General features: G+C 41.2%; 1 protein-coding gene across 12 annotated transcripts in view; it reads right to left on the bottom strand.

The window, feature by feature from the left end:
* The window catches only part of SAMD12 (sterile alpha motif domain containing 12), a 527847-nt gene that overhangs the window by 309420 nt on the left and 193625 nt on the right, over window positions 1-24802 (bottom strand). For all 12 annotated transcript variants that reach the window (XR_008702261.1, XR_008702260.1, XM_055546361.1 and 9 more), the window contains exon 3: window positions 9897-10026. Coding sequence is in view for 10 of the 12 variants with exons in the window: in XM_055546361.1 (XP_055402336.1) it covers window positions 9897-10026 (130 nt within the window). In the remaining 2 variants the exon portion in view is untranslated. The remainder of the gene's footprint in view (window positions 1-9896; window positions 10027-24802) is intronic.

The following is a 24802-nucleotide window of genomic DNA, read 5'->3' as shown; positions in this document are numbered from 1 at the left end:
TTTTTGACCTTTATTATTGGCTGTCTCTGTTCCAGCTAAGCAGTCTTTGGGGGCCTGTAGCTCTAGCATGTGCCTTTCTCTCTAAATTACAGGATGGAGATCTCACTTGTGACATCAGCCTTTTGGGTCCAAAAATACCCCTGCTGTTTTTCAGTTTGTCCAGCTTTTTTTTTTTTTTGGATGCACTATATGACTTGTGAAATGCCAGTTCCCCAACCAGAGATTGAACTTGGATGCTTGGCAGTGAGGGCTCACTGTCCTAACCACTAGACCACCAGGGACCTCTCTGTGTCCAGCTTCTCTTGTGGTAAGGATCACAGTGATGACATCCAAGTTCCTTTACATATCAGAACTGATATTTATGCATCTCATGAGATGGTCGTATGACTTCATTTACACTTAATATGCTTAATATGATGAAAAACACTGATTTTAAAAAATAGAATCAACCTAGCACTCCTATGGAGAAGGCAATGGCAACCCACTCCAGTACTCTTGCCTGGGAAATCTCATGGATGGAGGAGCCTGGTAGGCTGCAGTCCATGGGGTCGCGAAGAGTTGGACACGAACGAACGACTTCCCTTTCACTTTTCACTTTCATTGGAGAAGGAAATGGCAACCCACTCCAGTGTTCTTGCCTGGAGAATCCCAGGGGTGGTGGAGCCTGGTGGGCTGCCATCTATGGGGTCGCACAGAGTCGGACACGACTGAAGCGACTTAGCAGCAGCAGCACTCCTATACACACATGACCAGGATATACTATCCTTTTTGTCTACTGTGAAATTCAACCTGCTTCTATTTCCTCAAGGTTTGTCGGTTTATATTCATGAAGGATATTGGTCTGTACCATACAATTCTTGTAATATCTTTGTCAAATTTTGGTATCAGGATTAGTCTGGTCAAATAAAATGAGTTTGGAAGTACACCCCCTTTTCTCTATTCTCTGAAAGAATTTGTGAAGGTTTGGTTGCTAATTCTTGACTGTCTTAATTCACTGGAAAAAGACTTCTGTGCTTGAAGCTTTCTCTATGGGAAGTTCTAATTAAAAGTTTAACGTATAAAGAGATCTGTGGCTATTTAAATTTTAAGAAATTAGTCCTTTTCATCTAAGTTGTTAAGGATATGAGCAGAAACCTGTTCATAATATTTTCTGCTCTTTTAATCATGTAGAAGGTTTAGTGGTATCTCAATTTGTCACTTGATTCTCTCTCTCCCCCACCCTGCCCTTGTTCAGTCTATCTAGACATTTATCAATTTTTGTTGAAAGGAATCAACTGCACCTTTGTTAATTTTCTCTATAGTGTGTATGTTTCCCGTCTCACTGACTTTAGCTCTTTGAGATTAGTATTCTTCCTAACTTCTTAAAGATAACATTTTAATTCACTGACTTCAAGTCTTCTTTCTTTTCTAATACAGGCATTTCATGCAATAATTTTCCTCTAAGTTCTATTGAGTCTGTACCACAAAAACATTAGAAATATTAATCTTTCTATTGAGTTGGCCAAAAAGTTCATTTGGGTTTTTTCCATTACATCTCACAGAAAAACTCAAATGAACATTTTGGCCAACCTGATACTATCATTCAGTTCAAAATATTTTCTGTTTTATTTTGTGATTCCCTCCCCCCTCTTCCCATGTGGTTACATGGCTGTGCATTAAGTTTCTAAATATTTGCTTCTTAATTGTTTTGGTAATGATTTCTAACTTAATTCTGTTTTGGTTAGATAATGCACCCTGTGCCACTACAATTTAATAAATTTAATTTACATTTCACTTTAATTTAAATTAATAAATGTAAATTTCACTTTAAATTACAAAAATGAACAATTTAAAAATTGACGGAGACTGATTTGCACCCAGCATATGGTCCATCATGGTGAATAAGTCTCTTGAACTGCAAGGGTGTAACATTCTAAAGTTGTTGGGTATAGTATTCTGCCTGGCATGCAGTAGTGGTCACAGAAATCTTATAAAACAAGTGAATTAACTATGATGTAACAAATAAATGAAATGAGTATTAATAGAAACGGACTGGTCAAGGGGCTAGAATGAAACTATAGTTGACCCCTGAACAATGAGGGTGGTTAATCTACCTGTGTATATATATATAGAGTCAGCCCTTTGCGTGTATTGTTTCCCTGCATCCGAGGAGTCAATGGACAATGTGGTACTGTTGCCATTGAAAAATATCTGCGTGTAAGTAGACCTGTATAGTTCAAACCCACTTTGTTCAAGGGTCAACTGTATTTACAGAGAAAGGAGGTCACCAGTGTAGCTAAAGATGAGAGGATGACTACAACTGAGAAAGCAGATATCCAGAGGTCACAAGGGGAGTCTCATGAAAGTAGAGACAGAAAAGGTTGTTTGTAGAAGGGAACAGGAACCTGCTTTCTGTAACAAGAGGCAGAAGACATATGGGATAGAAGGTAAACAGTTTTAGGGAAGTTCCATTAGACAATGTGAAACTTCTCAGTATAGCAGCAACAAGACCTTTACTAGAAGAAAGGTCTTCTACTTACTTTCTTCTTTATGAAGAAAGGATGTGGGAGGAGGCTTTTGGGGATGGCCACTCAACAAACCACTGTGATTAAGAAAAGGCCAGGGGAAGGTACCATGGCTCCATGAAGGCCTGGCATGAGAATCTGTATTGAGGGCCTTATTCTGCAAACGTTTCTAACCCAGGAACCTAAATGGGATCTAAGGATGGGTTTCAGCTAAACCTCTGCAGAACTTCCTAATAATTAAAATTTTCAAGTGTCAACTCAACATCACATGTCCTATCACAGCCTTTATCCTGGGAGCTACAGGATGAGTTACTGAACCCAGATGAGGAAGAGTAAGAAAAGCTTTTCTAGGAGGTGGTATCTGAACTAAAGCTGGAAAGGAAGCTGGAATCATCCAGAGAAAGGGGTGTGTTCATCTGAAGACCTAAATGACATTCTCAGAAAAGCTTTATTAGAAATGAAGCTGATATTTTGATCTCCATTCATATTTTTCATTGAAAAGGGCATTTTTAAACTGATCCTATAAAACTTCGGATGACTTCTGAAGTTCCTTTCAACATTTAGAAGTCTATTATCCTGAATCATCAATACAACCAAACTTGGCACCCTTGGTTTAAGAATGCTGAGGAATACAGAGGTAACATTACTAAGCTTTCTATCACAGAAGAATAAGTGCTGTTATTAGAAAATTAATTTATGGGACATTCATGCCCTGATGATGTCAAAACTTTACAATGCAGAAATAAAATGCTGCTTGAGATTTAGTTAAAAAATGTAGAGCAATTCATACCAAAGAGAAATATAACATCAGATCAGATCAGTCGCTCAGTCGTGTCCAACTCTTTGCAACCCCATGAATCACAGCACTCCAGGCCTCCCTGTCCATCACAAACTCCCGGAGTTCACTGAGACTCACGTCCATCGAGTCAGTGATGCCATCCAGCCATCTCATCCTCTGTCGTCCCCTTCTCCTCCTGCCCCCAATCCCTCCCAGCATCAGAGTCTTTTCCAATGAGTCAACTCTTCACATGAGGTGGCCAAAGTACTGGAGTTTCAGCTTTAGCATCATTCCTTCCAAAGAAATCCCAGGGCTGATCTCCTTCAGAATGGACTGGTTGGATCTCCTTGCAGTCCAAGGGACCCTCAAGAGTCTTCTCCAACACCACAGCTCAAAAGCATCAATTCTTTGGCGCTCAGCCTTCTTCACAGTCCAACTCTCACATCCATACGTGACCACAGGAAAAACCATAGCCTTGACTAGACAAACCTTTGTTGGCAAAGTAATGTCTCTGCTTTTGAACATGCTATCTAGGTTGGTCATAACTTTCCTTCCAAGAAGTAAGCGTCTTTTAATTTCATGGCTGCAGTCACCACCTGCAGTGATTTTGGACCCCAGAAAAATAAAGTCTGACACTGTTTCCACTGTTTCCCCATCTATTTCCCATGAAGTGGTGGGACCGGATGCCATGATCTTCATATTCTGAATGTTGAGCTTTAAGCCAACTTTTTCACTCTCCACTTTCACTTTCATCAAGAGGCTTTTGAGTTCCTCTTCACTTTCTGCCATAAGGGTGGTGTCATCTGCATATCTGAGGTTATTGAGATTTCTCCCGGCAATCTTGATTCCAGCTTGTGCTGCTTCCAGCCCAGCATTTCTCATGATGTACTCTGCATATAAGTTAAATAAATAGGGTGACAATATACAGCCTTGACGAACTCCTTTTCCTATTTGGAACCAGTCTGTTGTTCCATGTCCAGTTCTAACTGTTGCTTCCTGACCTGCATACAGATTTCTCAAGAGGCAGATCAGGTGGTCTGGTATTCCCATCTCTTTCAGAATGTTCCACAGTTTATTGTGATCCACACAGTCAAAGGCTTTGGCATAGTCAATAAAGCAGAAATAGATGTTTTTCTGGAACTCTCTCACTTTTTTGATGATCCAGCGGATGTTGGCAATTTGATCTCTGGTTCCTCTGCCTTTTCTAAAACCAGCTTGAACATCAGGAAGTTCACGGTTCACATATTGCTGAAGCCTGGCTTGGAGAATTTTGAGCATTACTTCACTAGTGTGTGAGATGAGTGCAATTGTGCGGTAGTTTGAGCATTCTTTGGCATTGCCTTTCTTTGGGACTGGAATGAAAACTGACCATTTCCAGTCCTGTGGCCACTGCTGAGTTTTCCAAATTTGCTTGCATATTGAGTGCAGCACTTTCACAGCATCATCTTTCAGGATTTGGAATAGCTGAACTGGAATTCCATCACCTCCACTAGCTTTGTTCGTAGTGATGCTTTCTAAGGCCTACTTGACTTCACATTCCAGGATGTCTGGCTCTAGGTCAGTGATCACACCATCATGATTATACAAACATGCAAAAGTAGAACACATTACCCAGAGCAAAATCCAATAAAGACGAGAAAATGTGTAGATACAGATGAGGCTGTGTGGTGGTTCAACAAGCCTCCATTTTACTGGGATATACTGGGTTCTACAAAGTACTGTTCTCACAGGTATAGCATGTAAAATAACACTCTGCTTCTTTTGACACTTGTTAACTGCATACTCCATTGGCCTGGATGGGTAACTAACCATAATGAAAGACTAGGAAGACCACAGCAGAAAGTTAGCAAATGCACGGAGTCTACAACCTAAAGGTCTGGGCTTCCCTTGTGGCTCAGCTGGTAAAGTATCCACCTGCAATGTGGGAGACCTGGGTTTGATCCCTGGGTTGGGAAGATCCCTTGGAGAAGGGAAAGGCTACCCACTACAGTATTCTGGCCTGAAGAATTCCATGGACTGTACAGTCCATGGGGTTGCAAATAGTCGGACACAACTGAGTGACTTTCACTTTCACTTCACCTTCGTTTATTTGATAGCATAAGAACTGCCAAATTTCAGGATGCTACATCCCAGGGGAATATTCTGCAAAGGGGGATAAGGTACAAATGGGCAGTGGCTGAAGCACAAAAAGAACCAGAAACAGTCACTGATTTTGGAGGAGGTCATTGAGAAATACGACAAATCAATACTGACCATCTGCAGGGGATATTTACATAGTAAGCATTTATTCCTGCAGACATCTAAAGGATTCCCATCACTGTTCCATGAAGCAGGTCATGTGGAAAGCTTTTACACATTTAAAACCGTTTTTAAAAACACACTGTGTATTTTGGGGCACTCTGAGTGCTTCACCCATGAAAATAGGTTTTTAAAGTTGGCAAGGGAAAGAACCCTTTACAGATGGAAGGCTTGGTGGTGAAGGAAATGAGTTGACTTTAGCGACCACCACAGGAAGAATACTAGGCACAGCTAGAGGCTGAAATCGCCTCAAACCTGAAAAGATTCTTAACTGTGCTTAAAAGAGAATCTGAAAGTTGCCTGTGAGCTTACACCTGGCCCCAGTTGAGCTTCCTCATCAGCATTCCAAGCCCTGCCTCGGAAAGCTGGGGAAAAGAATCTTGCAAGCACAGGAAAATAGACAAATTTCTTTCCTTCAAGCCTAATCTGATGATTTAAATCTACCCAGTCTAACGCCTCTCAGGTGTTCTAACCATCTTATGCCTGTTAAGCGCTTCTGCAGGGAGTTACTACCACTAGTAGCGTCTCTTCTGATTAAACACATCTGCCACAAAATAGCAGGTGCCTTCTGGACATAGTGAAATTCGCAGAAATCCTAATAGGAAATTTGCAAAAGGTTTTGAATGCTGGTATGTGAAAACATATTTAAGTTTTCTCAGACTTTGGAGAAATTGGATGGTGCAGGGTGGGAGAAGTTTGTTTAAAATTTAATGTCTTTTAAATAAAGGCAGCCCTTTGAGCCTCTGATCTACCAGGAAAGCCCCCATGGACTGTAGCCTACCAGGCTCCTCTGTCCATGGAATTTTCCAGACAAGAATACTGGAGTGGGTAGCCATTCCCTTCTCCCAGGGCTCTTTCCAACCCAGGTATTGAACCTGGGTCTCCTGTACTGCAGGCAGATTCTTTGGCACCTGAGTTACCAGGGAAGCCTCAAACAAAGGCATCAGAAAGATATTAATAGAGTGGAGTTGTTGGCTAAAATCAATTTTTAAAGATGAAACAATTAACAAGGTTAAAGGATAATTTTCAAAAGTGTTAAAAGCATGACTTTCCTGAAACAGAAAAATCAACATATGTTTAAGATTCTGTGAAAACTGAAAAGATATTACAACCAACTCAAAGGAGAATCCAAACAGCAGACATGTTTTTAGCTCAGGAGTGATGTGAATGTGTAAAGGAGTGGCAAAATTCACCTTTTCCACAGTGGACTGTGAAGTCAATTGCACCTCTGTGGGACAGAATTTATACACCTACAACAGGAATTATTTTATACTGCTATCAGTTTCCTACAACTTACAGAGTTGTAAAACAGCTTTGTAGAATCAGAATTAGATAACCTGGAATAATGTGCTATTGAGGATGCATAGTTTTCTATGGAGGAACAATTTTTTTCCCTACACAGATCACTGCTCATTTTATTTATTGCTGTATTCCCGAAACCTGGAACAGGGTAGATGCTCCATAAATACTTGCTAAACAGATAAATGTCTACTATGTATCAGGCATAAAGCTAAAGCCTTCACATGCATCATCCTCTTTAATCTTCCCAACAACCTTTTAAGATAAATATTATTCTCATATCACTAACTTGAAACTAGCTTGTGTAGCGTTGCATGGTTATTACTTGTCAGAGGTCGAGGGGTGGAGAGCAGGGGCAGAGGCAGGTGGGGAAGGAGGGTTTGCCTCAGGATTGTAATCAGAAAGCCCGTCTTTTTTCTTCTTCCTTATTCTTCTATTCAACACATCCTTTAAATTTATTATTATGGTATCATGTGCCTCTAAATTAGGGGATTGTTTATGGGCTTCCCTGGTGGGCAGAGGTTAAAGCGTCTGCCTCTAATGCGGGAGACCCAGGTTCGATCCCTGGGTTGGGAAGATCCCCTGGAGAAGGAAATGGTAACCCACTCCAGTATTCTTGCCTGGAGAATCCCATGGACGGAGAAGCCTGGTAGGCTACAGTCCACGGGGTCACAAAGAGCCGGTCAGGACTGAGTGACTTCACTTCGACTTATATATAACAGAGATATAGACATAATTCCTTGATGAGCTTGATACTGGAGATCCTGGCTTTAAGAATCTAAGCGTAAGTAAGAGACATATGAACATCTTTATTGTGGCCTTGCAGACAAGAACAGAATATTACCAGCCCAGATCCCAACCCCCATCCTTAGGTGCTCATTACAATTTTTAGGATAATGAAGATGGATGAATTCAGCAGTGTTTCTGTGCATAGTTTGTTTCCACAGAAAGCAGAGCAGCACTGAGGAAGAGAGCAGTGGCTAACATTTACTGTGTGATTACTATGACTGAGAAGTACTTTCACAGCAACACTTTTGAGGCAGGTACTACCATCAGCTCCTGTTTATTGATAAAGAAAGCTGGAGAATACCAAGTCACCTTCACAGAATCACACCGCTAAGCTGCAAGTCTGGGCACTGACCTGGGACGTTTAACTACTGCCCAACCCTCACTCTAAGACACTCTACAGACTGCATCAGTTGTTGAGGTTTTCTCTGCCATCATGTCTTGATTTTTCACAACCCTCTCTGCCTAGGTTTATCAGAGTCTACAAGGGCGCTAGGATTCCTGGAGCTTCCAGCACCACAGGATTGGAAACTGCAGGCTGGCTGAAGTCCTGAGAGCTATCTTCTGGCCACTTGGCACCTGTGATCATCTGGGTAGTTTACATTCACCCTTGGAGAGGCAGGGGTCAGCAATCAGGGGACAAAAGTAGTCTATCTCAAACAGGTGAATGTCAGAAAGATGTGTGCCAAATGTTAATCTGAAATCATTCCCTTTTAAGTCCCCCAGTAGTCCTCTGCTTTCTTTTCTTGCCAGAAAACAGGCTGCCCTCCAGAATGAAGTAGTAGTATGATTTTAAACACATCCAGATGAGTTTTGACATGAAGAACAGGTATGCAGTAGTCACTAAATGGTTATAGTGGTTTATTATACCATTTCATTTAATCTTCACAACGACTCCCTGAAACAGGTATTATTATTATTATTATTATTATTATTATTATTATTATCTCCACTTAGGAGATGAAGAAGTGAGGTTGAATAACTTGCCTAGGTTAAAGAGTTTGCAAAAGATCCCAAGAAGGTTGAGATCTACTAACACTAGAGGTATCCATGGAGACCAAAAGCAATATGACAGCTGTTTGCAACACGTCACTTAGCATACAGCCTTCGGAAGTGGTACCGTTTACTTCATAATCATTGAAGCATGAGATCTTTATTCCTGAGGGGTATAATGCTCACTCTCTTCTAACCACTGTAAATGCTTACCCTTCCCTCAAGAGGATCACAGAATTCCTACCCCTATTAAAAGGTAACACTACTTTCAAATACATAATGAAAAAAGCATTGTTATTACTATCAAACAAACATTAAGAAAGATCTCTGGTGGCTCAGTTAGTAAAGAATCTGCCTGTGATGCGGGAGATCTGGGTTCGATCCCTGGGTCGGGAAGATCCTCTGGAGAAAGGCATGGTAACCCACTCCAGTATTCTTGCCTGGATAATCCCATGGACAGAGAAGCTTGGTGCGCTACAGATCCGGACTCAAATCAGGACTTGTCAACTTTATCCCCCCTGAAGCACAGTTTTGGTGCACAGAACATGTTCCTCTGTCTTTTCATTACAGAGTTTGAAAAGAGAAGGGTGGGAGGAATGGGTGAGGCCTGCAGAAGACACCCTGACCCTGATGAGCATCCCTGTGGACCCACCAGCTTCCTCTCACCCACCCCATTCTCCAGTTGAGAGCCACGATCCTACAGGTTTTTACAGTTCATTATACTGTCATATTTCCTGCTGCCAAGTGCTTCTCGACCTCCACATACAATACGTAAAGGCCCTTGATCTAAACGGAGGCTTAATTTGTGCGTTGAAGGTATTCATCTCAGGGGCAGTGAGTTAGTATTATTATACTCACTCCAGAATTTTCCCATTCAGAAATCTTTTCTACTGAAAACATCTACCTACGGATCCTGTAACCAAGCTCATTTGAAAGACTTCCTCCCTTTCTTTTCTCAAGGACTGCAACACTCTTATTTTCTCTAGAATCCTCCCAGTCCTTAACCCTGATTACCACATACATTTATATTGGACACTCAAAACCCATGGCTCCCTGTAATAACCACATTTGCTTGTTAAGTTGCAGTGGCGTGCCCGGATCTGGAATTTATCACCCCTTTTAAAGTAAACCCAGGCCAGAAAATTTCAGCAGGAAGATGCTTTTTCATTGTGAGGGTGTGGGAAAGGCCATCGAGCTGGGGAGAGGGACTGAGTTACTTCGGATACTGCATACTTTACCAGTTATGTCGTGCTGTTTGAATGACTCACTGTAGATCTGATACTGATTTGGACAATGTTTCTTCAGCCACTTGCAGACATCCTGCTGGGTCCACAGGGCCACTGGTTTTGACAGCTTTACTGTAGCCGACTACAAATAAAGAAGGAAAAGAAGGTCTGTTAACGCCAGTCCCATGCCTAGAGTCTACTACTCTACTGCTAGAAGTCCTGTAGTGTGGTAAAGCAGGGGTCCCCAACCTCCGGACCACAAAGCAGTACCTCCTGTCAGATCAGCAGCAGCATTAGCTTAAAAACATGTGGACAATACATGTAATGAATCATTCAGAAACCATCCCCGCCCAATCCTGGTCTGTAGGAAAATTATCTTCCATGAAACGGGTCCCTGGTATCAAAAACAAATTGGGGATGACTGTCAAAGCTACAGGCTGGAGTCCCTGAAGATAAATATCTGACTCTTGTCCTCCTTTAACGGTCTTCATACCCCTGAAAACTAGGAAGAAAAGGTCCAGGTGGAGAAAGCCATGAAAACTACACCTATTCTCGAGTTCTCTCTGTTGGGAAAAGTCCCCAGGAAGCAGTATTTTCTGATGACTACTCTAACAACAAGACAACTGGATTGCTAAGTAATTGATTAAATTTTGGGGGTGAAACAGCTGCCCCCAAATGGCTTCTCTGCATATTCTAAGACAGTGTCGATTTCTCACTATCCTCAGATATCTCTAGGACCTAGGATAACTGGCCACAGCAGGTGCTAATACTTATTTTAGGAACATTATAGGATTTAGATACTTGCATACTAAGAAGTATGCAAGTGGGCCTGGGAGCTCTGGATGTAGGGTGGTCCTGTAAAGTCTAGGAATTAATTATGCATAGTAGGTAAGGGAAAAAGTCAATTCCACCAGCATGTGGGGATGGTAATAAGATAATGGCTATAGCAAGACTTCATGTAGAAGCCAACCAGCTGAGGTCTTTTATTGGTCACTGGATCTTTCAGGGAGGTTTATGAAACAAAACACAGAGGTGGACCAATGGCAGGTTACAAGTACACTCATTCATTAACAATCATCAATGGTGTTAGAGGCTCATCTTCCTCACAGACCCCAGGAACTTGGTTGAGGGGAGATGGAAGCTTAACCAGCTATAGCTTTTTGTTTTTAAATCATTCGGAATCACTGTTTGCACTCTGGATCAGGATTTTAATATAGTTCAGTTCAGTTTAGTCACTCAGTCGTGTCCGACTCTTTGCGACCCCATGAATCACAGCACGCCAGGCCTCTCTGTCCATCACCAACTCCCGGAGTTCACTCAGACTCACATCCATCGAGTCAGTGATGCCATCCAGCCATCTCATCCTCTGTCGTCCTCTTCTCCTCCTGCCCCCAATCCCTCCCAGCATCAGTCTTCTCCAATGAGTCAACTCTTCACATGAGGTGGCCAAAGTACTGGAATTTCAGCTTTAGCATCATTCCTTCCAAAGAAATCCCAGGGCTGATCTCCTTCAGAATGGACTAGTTGGATCTCAGTTTTTAATATAGATGGTTCTGTAAAGGATGCTGGATGGTACACAGACCTGGCCTTAAATATTACTGACATGTCTTTCATTTCCCTTTACACTTTCAGATTATGGCAAGGGGAGCTGCTAAGTCATTTCAGTCGTGTACGACTCTGTGCGACCCCATAGGTGGCAGCCCACCAGGCTCCCCCGTCCCTGGGATTCTCCAGGCAAGAACACTGGAGTGGGTTGCCATTTCCTTCTCCAATGCATGAAAGTGAAAAGTGAAAGTGAAGTCGCTCAGTCGTGTCCGACTCTCAGCGACCCCATGGACTGCAGCCTTCCAGGCTCCTCCATCCATGAGATTTTCCAGGCAAGAGTACTGGAGTGGAGTGCCATTGCCTTCTCTGAATGGCAAGAGGAGAGCCTTGATTTTGTATAAGCGTTATTATATATATATTATATAATATATAATATATATTGATATAATATATTTAATATCTTACAACACACACTGACATGATCTTTGACAAAAATAGGGCTTCCTTCAGCCTCAGAACTGTCATCAGAAAGCAGAATTTTCATCTAGCACATAATAACTGCTCTGCTTTATTTTTTTATATGTAAGGTTACCCTAAATCTTTTCTTTTAAAACAAATTTGAGTTTAAAAAACCTGGGTCATTATTTACAATTGCCAAGATGCAGAAGCAGATTAGTGGATAAAGAAGGTGTGTATACATATACACACATACACAGCAACAGACAGACACACACATACACATACAGTGGAATACTACTCAGTCATAAAAAATAGCGAAATTTTGCCATTTGCAGCAACACAGATAGACATTGAGGGCATTATGCTAAGTGAAATAAGTCAGAAAGAGAAAGACAAATACTTTCTTTTATCACTGGACATCACTTATAGGTAGAACCCAAAAATAAAACAAACTAGTGACTGTAATGATAAAGAAGCAGACTCACAGATGTAGAGACCAAACTAGTAGTTACCAGTGGGGAGAGGAAAGCGGGCAGGAGCAATCCAGGGGTAGGGGAGCAAGAGGTACAAACTAAAAGGTGTAAAGTAAGATACAAGGATATATTGCACAACATGGGGAATGTAGCCAGTATTTTATAATAACTATAGAAGGAGAATAATCTCTAAAAATTGTGAATCACTCTATTATACACCTGTAACTGATGATATTGTACATCAACTTCCTTCAATAAAAAACAGGTCAATTTCAAGAAAAAAAATTTAAGGAAACAATACAGATGGTAACAGTGAAAACAGAGGATAATTCAAGTTTAGAAAACTGTTCAGGTGTTATGTTTTATTAGTATATTTCCAATTGCATGATTCTTTGGGCCATTGCTTATAAAATAATCAGAAAAAAAAATCGATTTTTGCTTTGTGCTAAGTTTTTTCTCTCACTCTTAAGAAAGGCATTCCATTTTTCCAAAGATGATTTTTACATGTGCACATACATGTACATACGCACATATATATCTGCTTTTCATTTACTGTGACTGGTATTCCTCCACTGATATTTGGGGTTGATATTCCCTCCCCCTGATCTCTGACAGGGATCACAGGGAGCTGGGCCATGGAATATAGTGGGATTGATTCTATCTGTGACTTCTGAGACTACATCATGAAAGAGATACAGCTTCTACCTGGCTCACCCTCTCTGGCACTCACCTTTGAAACCCAGACACCATTCTGTAAGGAAGCCCTGACCACATGAAGAGACCAGATCTAGGAGTTCTGGCCAATCCCTGAGCATAAGATCTCAGCTGACAGCCACCACTAACCTACCAACCATCAGACAAATGAGTAGACAAGCTGCAGATTATTCCAGCCACCAGGATTCAAATCTTTTAGTTCAAACTCCCAGATACCCTGATGCAGAAACGAATCAATCGCTGACCCATATAATCCACAAAGAACATATACAGTTCTTCCACCACTGTGCTGGGGTAATGGCGACCTTAGTAACTGAAACACTCAGAACAGAACTCTGACAGCTGAGCTTCCCAGAGAGCCCTGAACTTAATAGATGCTCTATAGAGCCATAATGAATTAATGACACCATTCTCACTGAGTCTGAAAGCATAGCCCTGCCTTGCTACTTAACCAGCTGGATTAATCCAGCTGGATTGGAAGTCCAGCCCTCTCTGCTCTAGCCTCACTGTGTGCTGCTCACGTGGCTCCTAATTAATCTCACCTCTTCCTTCCACTCCACAGCCTCTGGTCGCAGACAGGAAGCCCCTTTCCCTCCAATCACGGTGTACAACCAGATCAATCGTTTTCCTAATTTTGATGAGAAAGAAGGGCCTCTGGCACGGATAGAGCAAATGCTTTGTTGTTTAGTTTTTTTCCTTTCCGCCCCTCATCGCCTTTCCCTCACATGATTAAGAAACCAGAGATTTGGCTCTTTCAGCTAGAAATGCACATCCCACCATGTTTCACAAGTCAGCACCTCTGAATCTGGCTCCTTCCTGCTCTAAAGTTTCCTTCAGATTAGCTGAATGAGTTCATAGCTGACAAATCATTGCCCTGAAACCCCTAGCAAGTTACTTGCAAGTAAAGCTAATCAAATCTTTTGAAAACAACTATAAACCAGTCACAGAAGGCTGTAAATTAGGAAGGGAGAGGCAGGAGGGTAAAACTGCTTACACATCAAGATATCAAACTTCCTGGGAGGTTATTCCTTCACTTGCTCATTTCCTAGGGAATGAAGTACCCTCAGCACCAAGACAAGCCCCATCAACTGGGGATTCAGGAGGAGATGAATCCAAACATCCCAAGTCAATGCAGAATACACCCTTTCAGCCCACCATGTATGCCCGTGTGATAAATTTCCTTTTATTGTAAATCCAGGTGTGCTGAGGCTAACAATCCAGGTGCGGCCTTGATTTGCCTCCATGCTATACTCTTTGTTCTTGTTGTTTAGTCACTAAGTCATGTTCGACTCTTTGAGACCCCATGAACTGTAGCCTGCTAGGTTCTCCTGTCCGTGGGATTGCCCAGTCAAGAATACTGGAGTGGGTTACCATTTCCTTCTCCAGGGGATTTTCCCAATGCAGGGATTGAACCCACATCTCCTACAGTGGCAGGCTAATTCCTTACCACTGAGCCACCAGGGAAGCCCACACTCTCCTCTTACTCTGCAGTAATTTGGTGTTAGATGGAAAAGCTTCAGGCATACATTTTTAAGATTATATGAGCCTATGGAGATATGCCTCCCTGTAAACAACAGGCATAACAGATATAAAGGGGAGGGACAGAGATTCCTAGCGTTAATAAGCCCTGTTTGTCTCTTACTGAGAATGTGATGTAACTATTGGCCCCATTTATCAACTGACTCGCAGCCTTGGCTCTAATCTGAACTTGTTATTAGTTGGCTACACGTTAACTTGTGAAGAGCCATTGTGACTCCCACTGCCCGGGTCTGCAGCTGCTTTCTCTATTCTCACAGCAGACTTTCATTTGTTTTGCTTCAACTTCTCCCGGTGTAGCCGCCCCCGTCAACTTTCACTCCTCCTCCATTACGACGCCCCCAACAGCAACCGAGCCTGGGGAGTCAGTCCACCATCAGGTGGAGCCATCACCTGATGTCTTTAAAGAGCTTACACTTTATTTCTCTGTGCAATTTGGAACAACAAACATGTGTCAAACTCACGTCAGCCTATTCGATAATCACACTGTCCCAATGGGAGGTGTAGAGCTGTCCACTCTTCATGGTGTTACTTCCTTGCCCCTCCCATTCAACAGGCATGCCTCTCTCTACACCCAACATTAGATAATTTTCTTGAACATGGTGTATTTCCCCTCACAGTAAGAGTCTAAACCAAAATAATAGTTCATAAAACAAAGAGAGAGTATTTCATATTTATTAGAAAGTAATTTAAAAAAAAATCTTGCCCGAGGCAAACATTAGAAAAAACACCTGCCCTATTTCTTTCTCCATGCTCAGGAGGTCTGCTGCATCTGATTTCCAGCCCTGGAGACAATTTTGGTTTATTCTGCTGCCCTGAAAGAGGCCGGAGGCAGTTTGTTATCTTAACCCCTATGCACTGGACATCATGCAGAATTCCAGGCATTTTCTTTATGAATTGGTCCTGGCCTTTCTATAGGCAATGTGAATGTACATTTCAGACGCCTTCACTTTCTGTTTTACAGACACCTCACTTTATGTAAAAGACACATGACATTTCTGAAAGTTCTTTAAAAAGACTTTAAAGGAAAATTGTCTGCAAATTACTTTTTGCAAGAAATTCCCATTTTAATTTTGCTTTAATCCATAATTTCAACTGTTTTTTTACTAGTTTCTGATTTGCATTTAATTGGAAAGGGTTCTTCTGGTTTTTTTTTAGAAATGTATTTATCTATTGGCTGTGCTGGGTCTCGTTGCTGCACGGGCTTTCTCTAGCTGTGGGGAGTGGGGTTGCTCCCTAGTTGCGGTGCATGGGCTTCTCACTGCGGTGGCTTCTCTCGTTGCAAAGCATGGACTTTAGAGCACGCAGTCTTCGCTAGTTGTGGCACATTGGCCTAGCTGCCCCATGGCACGTGGGATCTTCCTGGACCAGGGGTCGAACCCATATCCCCTGAATTGGCAGACAGACTCTTAACCACTGGGCCTCCAGGGAAGTTCTAGAAAAAATTCTTAAGTTATATGTTGTTTAAGGTAAACTTGTGGCATTTCTGCTAAGTAATAAAAAATGCTTTAAAGGAGCTTGATATTGAAAGAACATATTACAAAATACTTTTAAAGCGAAATTTTATCTTATAATTCAGTTATCCATTATTTGTTTTTCCATATAAATTCTTTTTATTTTTTAATTTACTGGGTTTCGATTTATAAGAGAATGCTGAAATTTTAAGCCCCCAATGGCTGTGCAAACTCTTAATGAGTTCGGCTCACCTGAAGTCCAGTGGGTTGACTGGAAAAAGTAGAGAAAGCAAAGCCTGTTTACTGCCATTGGCAGGACAAAGAAAGCTTTATGCCCAAATATCAGAAAGTGGTAAACATACTTGCTTATAATGTGATGCTACAGGTATTTGTAAACTCTAAAATTGCTTCTTCCTCTCTTACCATCTTGTAATGTCTTTTCTTTAGTTTCAAGTCTTCTCTTTTACTGTCTTCCATTGTGTAATCTTACTCAAGATTAGAGAAAGGAAGGAAGAGAGGGGAGGAGGGATGAACACGTATACTCACACAATAACCCGTTAATGTCTGTTCTAGCAGTTTTTATGCTCATTTACCAAAAAAAGTGCCTTTAATTATCAAGAAGGATGGGCTAGTTTACAGAATACTTGGCATTTAAATTAAGTAATTTTTAAGTACTAAAGCTTTTGACTCTGTGGATCACAATAAACTGTGGAAAATTCTGAAAGAGATGGGAATACCAGACCACCTGATCTGCCTTTTGAGAAATCTATATGCAGGTCAGGAAGCAACAGTTAGAACTGGACATGGAACAACAGACTGGTTCCAAATAGGAAAAGGAGTATGTCAAGGCTGTATATTGTCACCCTGCTTATTTAACTTATATGCAGAGTACATCATGAGAAATGCTGGACTGGAAGAAACACAAGCTGGAATCAAGATTGCCGGGAGAAATATCAATAACCTCAGATATGCAGATGACACCACCCTTATGGCAGAAAGTGAAGAGGAACTCAAAAGCCTCTTGATGAAAGTGAAAGTGGAGAGTGAAAAAGTTGGCTTAAAGCTCAACATTCAGAATATGAAGATCATGGCATCCGGTCCCATCACTTCATGGGAAATAGATGGGGAAACAGTGGAAACAGTGTCAGACTTTATTTTTCTGGGCTCCAAAATCACTGCAGATGGTGACTGCAGCCATGAAATTAAAAGACGCTTACTCCTTGGAAGGAAAGTTATGACCAACCTAGATAGCATATTGAAAAGCAGAGACATTACTTTGCCAACAAAGGTTTGTCTAGTCAAGGCTATGGTTTTTCCAGTGGTCATGTATGGATGTGAGAATTGGACTGTGAAGAAGGCTGAGCGCCGAAGAATTGATGCTTTTGAACTGTGGTGTTGGAGAAGACTCTTGAGAGTCCCTTGGACTGCAAGGAGATCCAACCAGTCCATTCTGAAGGAGATCAGCCCTGGGATTTCTTTGGAAGGAATGATGCTAAAGCTGAAACTCCAGTACTTTGGCCACCTCATGCGAAGAGTTGACTCATTGGAAAAGACTCTGATGCTGGGAGGGATTGGGGGCAGGAGGAGAAGGGGACGACAGAGGATGAGATGGCTGGATGGCATCACTGACTCGATGGACTTGAGTCTGGGTGAACTCCAGGAGTTGGTGATGGACAGGGAGGCCTGGCGTGCTGTGATTCATGGGGTCGCAAAGAGTCGGACACGACTGAGCGACTGAACTGAACTGAACTGAGTGCCCTCTTTGGCCACCTTCACTCTTTCAAGGGAAAAAATGTGATTAGACAAATTTTAAAAGGTATCTCTTCTATTATATTTTATTCCCCGGGTAGTTTATGAGATCCACTTGGTCCTTCTCGGGTTTAAACCAAAATATCTTACGGTGAATGAAGCTCTTAAACATCTTGCCTCCCCAAGAGAAGATACCTCACTGCTAGAAAGTTTCCAGGTAAAAGTTAAACACTTTTCCTCTTGAATGAATGAAAGATTCATTTCATTCACATTTTCCAACATTGACTACTGCTTCAGTTACCACCTGGATCACTGTATGCTTCCTAATTGTGGTGCTCATCTCTCGTGAGCGGTGTAGCACCTCTAACTAGCAGTAGCAGCTATGCAACTTCAGTCATTTTTTTCCAAGTATACAGTGTGGCATTGATCAATTCCTCCAACAGTTCTTCATAGGGCATCTGTTTCAGACCTTTTACTTTCCAGTCTCCTCCACCAGGTATTGTAGCTTGTTAGTATTTCCTTCAAAAGGTAGTGTCCTAAGTGTGGTGACTACAAAAATGAAATGTGTTATTAAGTCTAAACCTTCATTATTACTGAGTCATATCAATGACTTGTACTGAACTTAGGGGAAAGTTCTAAAACTTTTCATCTTCTTTAGATGAATTTCTGTCAAATTAGCACTCTCTGACCCTGAAGCAGATTTTTTTAATCAACATTAATTTCACAGGTTTCAGTCCATCATTTGAGATCCTTATTAAAAAGGGCATTTGGTTATTCTCCCATATCTGCACCATCCATGTAAAGAAAACATCTTTGAGGTCCTCAATAATTTTAAAAAGTATAGCAGGGTCCTGGAATTAAAAGCTTGAGAATCACTATTTTAAGGCATCATCATGGTGGTGCCATTAAAGAAAAAAAAAGAAAAAGATGTTTGGCCTGACATAGTTGTTTTCCCTTAACTTGTCCATATTAAATTTTTGATGGCCTTTTTTCCTTCCAAAATGCTCTGAATTACAGAAACTGAAAATTTGAAGAAATCTAAATGGTAGGTTCAAGTTTGAACCCAAGGCAAGAGTCCAATCCAGTTTAAGACATCTAAAATGGTGACCAGAAACCTGGATCAGGATGGATATATCAAGGGTGTGTGTGTGTATAAACAACCACTTGAATACATAAAGATCAAATGTCAATCCTGTACCTGAAAATAATTACTACATTTTTCTTTTCTCTCTTTTTCTTTTTTTTGAAGCTGCACAGATCTAGAGAAACCCAGACCTGTGAAAACGGCAATCTAGATTCAAGATTCTTTCTGAAAGTTTGCAGCATTAGAAAATGTGTCCTGTAAAAGGTGTTATTATTTCATGTCTATAAGCAATAGTCTTTTGTATCAAATACATCAAATGGTCTTTTTTATCAAAGCCAAAGTCAGAGCTCCATCATCTTTCTCACTGCTTTTTGAGTCTTACTTTTGGAGCAATTCAAGACAAATTTCACTACCTGCTGGACTTATCTCCAGTTCACACATCACACTGGGGCTCTCCATGGGATCACATGTCTTTTTTTTTTTTTTAAACGTTGGTATATGATGAATCCCAAATCATATCTCCAGAATCCCAAACTGTACAACTGATGACTTCACATTTCTATTTGCATATCTAGGAAACATTTTCTTTTTTTTGATATGCTGAGTTTTTGTTTATTCAAGAAATATTTATAAAACATTTATTACATGCTTGGACTGTTCTCGTCAATGGAATAGAGCACTACACAATTGTTTTTTTCTTAACCACACAAAGTTTATGTGTTTGTATCTAACCTGATTCCCGCCTCTTCCCTCCTTTCCCTCCACAATTCTTTGTTAGGAAACAGTCTAATTCACCTTTGCCAAAAATGACCTCTGTTCTTCCTCCCCAGACGGCTGTCTACAGCTCATCTGAGAGAGACGGCCTGCTTCCTGTTGCTGAAATCCCAAATCTTGGATTAATCATGGATGCCTTTCTCTCGTAGTCCATGTCTCATCTACTGGGGAAACTTGAGGGGTCTACTTTCCATTATATGCAGACTCCACTTCTCTTTTCATCACCAACACTGTTACAGTCATGATTAGAAACACTATTATGCCACATCTAGAGTACTTCATCAAGGTACCCAATGCACCTAACAGAGCATTTTGTTTTCCCCCTGCCCTTATTTTAAATCTTTACAATGTTCTACACAACCTCGAGCAATCTGAGCACCTAAATCTGTGATGCCACCTGTATTACTTTTTTCTAAAACATGTGCTTCCACTACACTTTCTTGATGTTACTCACACATGCCAACTATACCCACTCCTTGTTTTGCCTGAAATGGTCTTCCCCCAGATACCTACACATAGCTAATTCCCTCACTTCCTTCAAGCCTTTGTTCCAATACTACCTTTCCAATACGTCCTGCCCAATCTCCCCTAATTAAAAATGCAACACTCTGCCCTCCAGCTTCCAGAACTCATTACCTTGTTCCACTGTTTCCATCTCCATAGCAAGTACCAGAGTTAACTTTGTCTTTTGTTTATTATCAGTTTCTTTCCACTAGCTTGCAGCTTCCTCAAGGGCAAAGATCTTTTTTATTTCACAAAGAATCCCACACTTCAGAACAGTGCCTGGCACACAGCCCTGATAATTTGTGGAAGGAGTGAAAGAAAGGTCTGTCTATCATATATCACAGCTCCTATATCCTTGAGTGTCAGAAAACTGGTTCAAGTCCCAGCTGTGCTTTTGACATTCCCAGGTTGGGAGTAAAACAGGCTTTCCTCCGATTAGATGTCTCTCATAGTGAGCCAAAAATGCAGAGGCAGTCTGGCACTATAATTCTTAGCAAGATAGCTCACATCTCTGATCCTTTTTTTTTTTTTTTCTTTTTTGAATGATACAAAGAGTGATGTAATGAAAGAACTTGGCATCTGGAATCAGGCAGACCTGGATGGAAGGCCAGTTCTGGCATTCACTAGCACTGTGACCTTGGGCAGGTCACCGAATCTTTCTAAACATGCTCCTCCACATGCTGGAAACAATTCCGATCTTGTCCTTGGTGGAAGGATGAGAAATATGCTTAAAAGTGTCTGCACACACTATGTTCTCAGGAGAGTTATGGTCACATCTCTTGAAGGGCACCAGGACACTCGCCTACTGGATTCTTAGGCCCGATGCGGGGAAGCAATAGTATGGTGGACACAGTCAGTCTTTGGAATCTGGCTGACTGGAGCTCAGTTACAGGCATTGTGAGATGGCGTTAGGAGTACTAAGCAGAGATCCGAAGGAAAACAGCTGGTATGAAACAAGGAAGACGAAAAGGCACTGGTGGAAAAGGTAGATATACGAGCAGGGAGAGGGGGAGCAAATGCAGAAGAAGGAAAGAAAGGAAAGATAAAAAAATAGATACCAAATTAGGAAACATGAGGAAACGGTCCTCCTTATTCAGGCTGGCTTTGCTGCAACCACACAAACGTCACCTCATGCCTTCCAACAATAGGTCATGCCATTGGTTTTTATCCGACTCAGAGTCAGCTCTTCCGTGTCTCCAGGGATAGTCAGACAGAAAGCACCCTAATTTCACACCAAAGATAAATCCCCGATTCCCCAGGCACCTAAATATTTACAAAGGCACATCATCCAGATGTGTAGACTCTACTGCTCACAAGCTGTGAAGCGGATGCTTGCATTCAATGCTGGTTAAGATCTGCTGCATCCCAAGAGTGGGATACTGGGTATGCATCAGGGTTTCTAACAATAAAACCTCATGGAGGGAACACACAGACATATGCAGGCTGTCAATAGGAAACGAGATCCCTCTGGCCTCCTGGATGGCTTGACTATCAAGGCCTGCCTTTCCTATCAGCCCCGATTGTTGCACCTGTCAAGAGAGACACGAAGGGAGAGGATCACACTGTCCTTTGTGCCTGCTCATAGTAAGGAGGGAAACCCATCAGCTATCTGCCCAGATGAGCACACCCTGTGGGTAGGTGCAAGGAGCCAGGGCACATGTGCACTCCAAGCACATACCTGATGGGCAAACCCCTGCAAGAATGCTGGATGAACAGAAGCGCAAATGAAACCAAACGGGAAGCATAAAAATGGTTGTTGATCATCCTTGTTTAATATTTTTACTAAAATTCCTTTGGAACAAAAATGTGGTGCATTGATAACAAAAATATCCTCAGTGCCAAAAAAAACAAAAAAAACCCTTTGCAATACGACCCAGGGTCCTTAGATTCCCAAGGTAGCACCTATTTATTTATCCATCTCTTAAATATAGGGGTAGGGGAGAAGGGAGCCTGGTGACTTGCTTTGATCAGAAGAACAAGGCAGAGCTGATGATAGGTGAGGTCAAGAGATCTTTTGCACTTGGGCCTTCTTCTTGCTCCTCTGAAATTGCTAGAACAGGTCTGGTTAAATTGGACCAAATTGGGCTTGGGAAAGTGGCAGAGGAGATTAATACCATTCTAGACATAATATTAGGCACAGTTTTATAACAGCATATGGGAGCGAGAATTGTTTTAAGTGCTTTAGATAAATCATCTTTAATCTTTCCAAAAACCTACAATCTTTCCAACAATCCACAAAGTAATTATTATTTTCAGTTTATAAAGGAACAGGCTTAGAGGGGTGAAGTAACTCATCCAAGGTCACAATGCTAGTGAATTCAAACTCCATTCTTACTCCATGAACATAGCGGGAAACGAGGATTATGATATCATGTTGGCCTGATGGATGAAGGGACAAAAAGATGGGACATCTTACTGAGGTGCCCAGGGCTAGACTGCTTCCTTAACTGAATCAATGAAGATAAATCTGAGCTGCCTTTGTCCTGAGTATGCCAAGCTTAGAGCTGGAATGGGCACCAGTCATAAGACCCCTAGTCCAGGGCTGTTTATCCTTATTATGGAAGGAGGCACATTTTTTTGTACTATATGGGAAGGAAGGCAAGGCTCATCTCTCTCTCTCAACTACATCCCCAATAAAATGTGGATAAAAACATCTCTCTCCATCTTGCAAAGCTGTTGTGATGACCAAATGAAATAATCAAAAGGATAAGTGTTCACTTTGGATGAATATAGAGAAAAAGAGGGCCGATGGGTCTCGGGAAGTTGAGGGCACCATGCTGTTGGCACTCAGGAGGAAACAAAAGCCCTAGGAGAATGTTGGTCTAGGTATATTTAGCAGGGACAGGATGGGGACTTGGGTTTGGAAAGCTTAAAATCTCTACAATCTGTTAGGGTCAGAGCCAGTCTATGTAAAGCTTCTAATACTAGTGTTATCAGGCTTTAAAAGTCAAGCCTATATAAAGGATTGTCATTCTCATGACATCTCAGTGGCAGAATAATGTGTTTGTAAGTTCAACTAAGCCACATGAAACTTAGTTCAATGAGGGCCGTTACAGACTAAGTGTCTGCGTCTCCAATACATATGTTGAAGCCCTAACCCTCAGTGTGACTGTATTCAGAGGCAGAGACTTTATGGGAGTAATTAAGGTTAAATGAGGTCATATGGTGGGGTCTTGATCCCATAGGATTACTGTCCTTAGAGAAGAAGAGACATCAGAGAGCTCTTTGTAGCTCTCTCCAGGGTGTGGACACAGCAAGAAGGTGGCCCATTTCCAAGCCAGGAAGAGAGCTCTCAATGGAATCTGCATGCTGGCATTCTGATCTTAGACTTCCAGCCTCTAGAACTGTGACAACAGAAAGTTCTCTTATTTAAGCTACTCAATTTGATGGTGTTTTATTATGGCTGACTAATACAGGAGTGAATTCTAGTTCAGATAAACTGGCCAGGTGGACAAAATAGTCTGACAATCTAAGGCTGATAGAGCTCTGAAGACCTTAGTACATAAAAGGGAAGAGAATAAAATAGAGTATCATGCATTTTATCATAAAAGCCAAAATATATTTTTCTCGTATATGTACATTTACCTTTCAAATACTTTCATAAAATTAAAGAAAATTTTACTTCAGATTGATCTCATCAACATAATTACCTTTATTGTCATAAACTATTTTTTCCCACAAACCATGTCTACGCACATATTTTTAAGGCTGTATTTCCCTCTGAACAAAAAATCATGTACTTTCACTAGCTTACCAATTTAGGTCATTTTTATGCCTCTATAGTCATCCTGTCTATTTTTAACCTTCTTGTTGCTATCAAGGAAAGCATGCACATGCTTTTCTTTTTTTTTTTTTTTTTTAAAAGAAGATATACAAAAGAGCTTACACTGAAAAACAAAAGTTCCATGTCTTCTCACTGGATACAATTAGTTCTTCGCAGTTGAACACACACACAGCTTAACTTAAATATCTCCCTTCTCCAATCCCAGTTGCAATTTCCAGGGGCAATCTCTTAATGATTCCTCTCTTCGGTCTCTTTAACCTACCAAACTTAGAGAATTATCTGTAGATTTCTCCATGAGAAGGATGAGAAATTCACACACATAATGCTAGTGTCCCCCTTCCTTCTCCTTGGTTTACTCTTTGTATTAATAACTTTAGCTCTTAATTGGTTATCTTTGTAGCCTTGATATATTTAAATAGAGGATTTTCCAAATAAGCCCCTTTACCTTTTTTCTATGGTTGTTCATTTCTTCTTCCTACATTTCCAATACTTGCTCACCTCCTTCCAAGTCCCACCTCCATCATCTATAATATTATTTTTATATTGTCATGGTCAATGGTGGGTATTTTGCCCTACAACCTCTATCTGGTCTGCCCCATTATGACTGTAGATAGATTCAAAGTTAAAAAGATCAGTAAGCAGCATTTACCCTATTATGACTGTGTAAATACTGTTCAAATGTTGAGCCAATTAGTCTGGTTTGGATTTTTTTCTTGTGTCACATTCTCAGCATTCCAATGTCATATTTGCTGAGAATCTCAAAGAAGCTTCCCAACATGAAAACCAAATAGACTTTCTTTTCTTATATGCCAACAGTTGCTTAAACTCATTCCACAATTTCA

This window comes from Bubalus kerabau, chromosome 14 (genome assembly GCF_029407905.1).
Source record: "Bubalus kerabau isolate K-KA32 ecotype Philippines breed swamp buffalo chromosome 14, PCC_UOA_SB_1v2, whole genome shotgun sequence".
Classification (NCBI taxonomy): Eukaryota; Metazoa; Chordata; class Mammalia; order Artiodactyla; family Bovidae; genus Bubalus; species Bubalus kerabau.
This window is presented reverse-complemented; position numbering and strand designations above follow the sequence as displayed.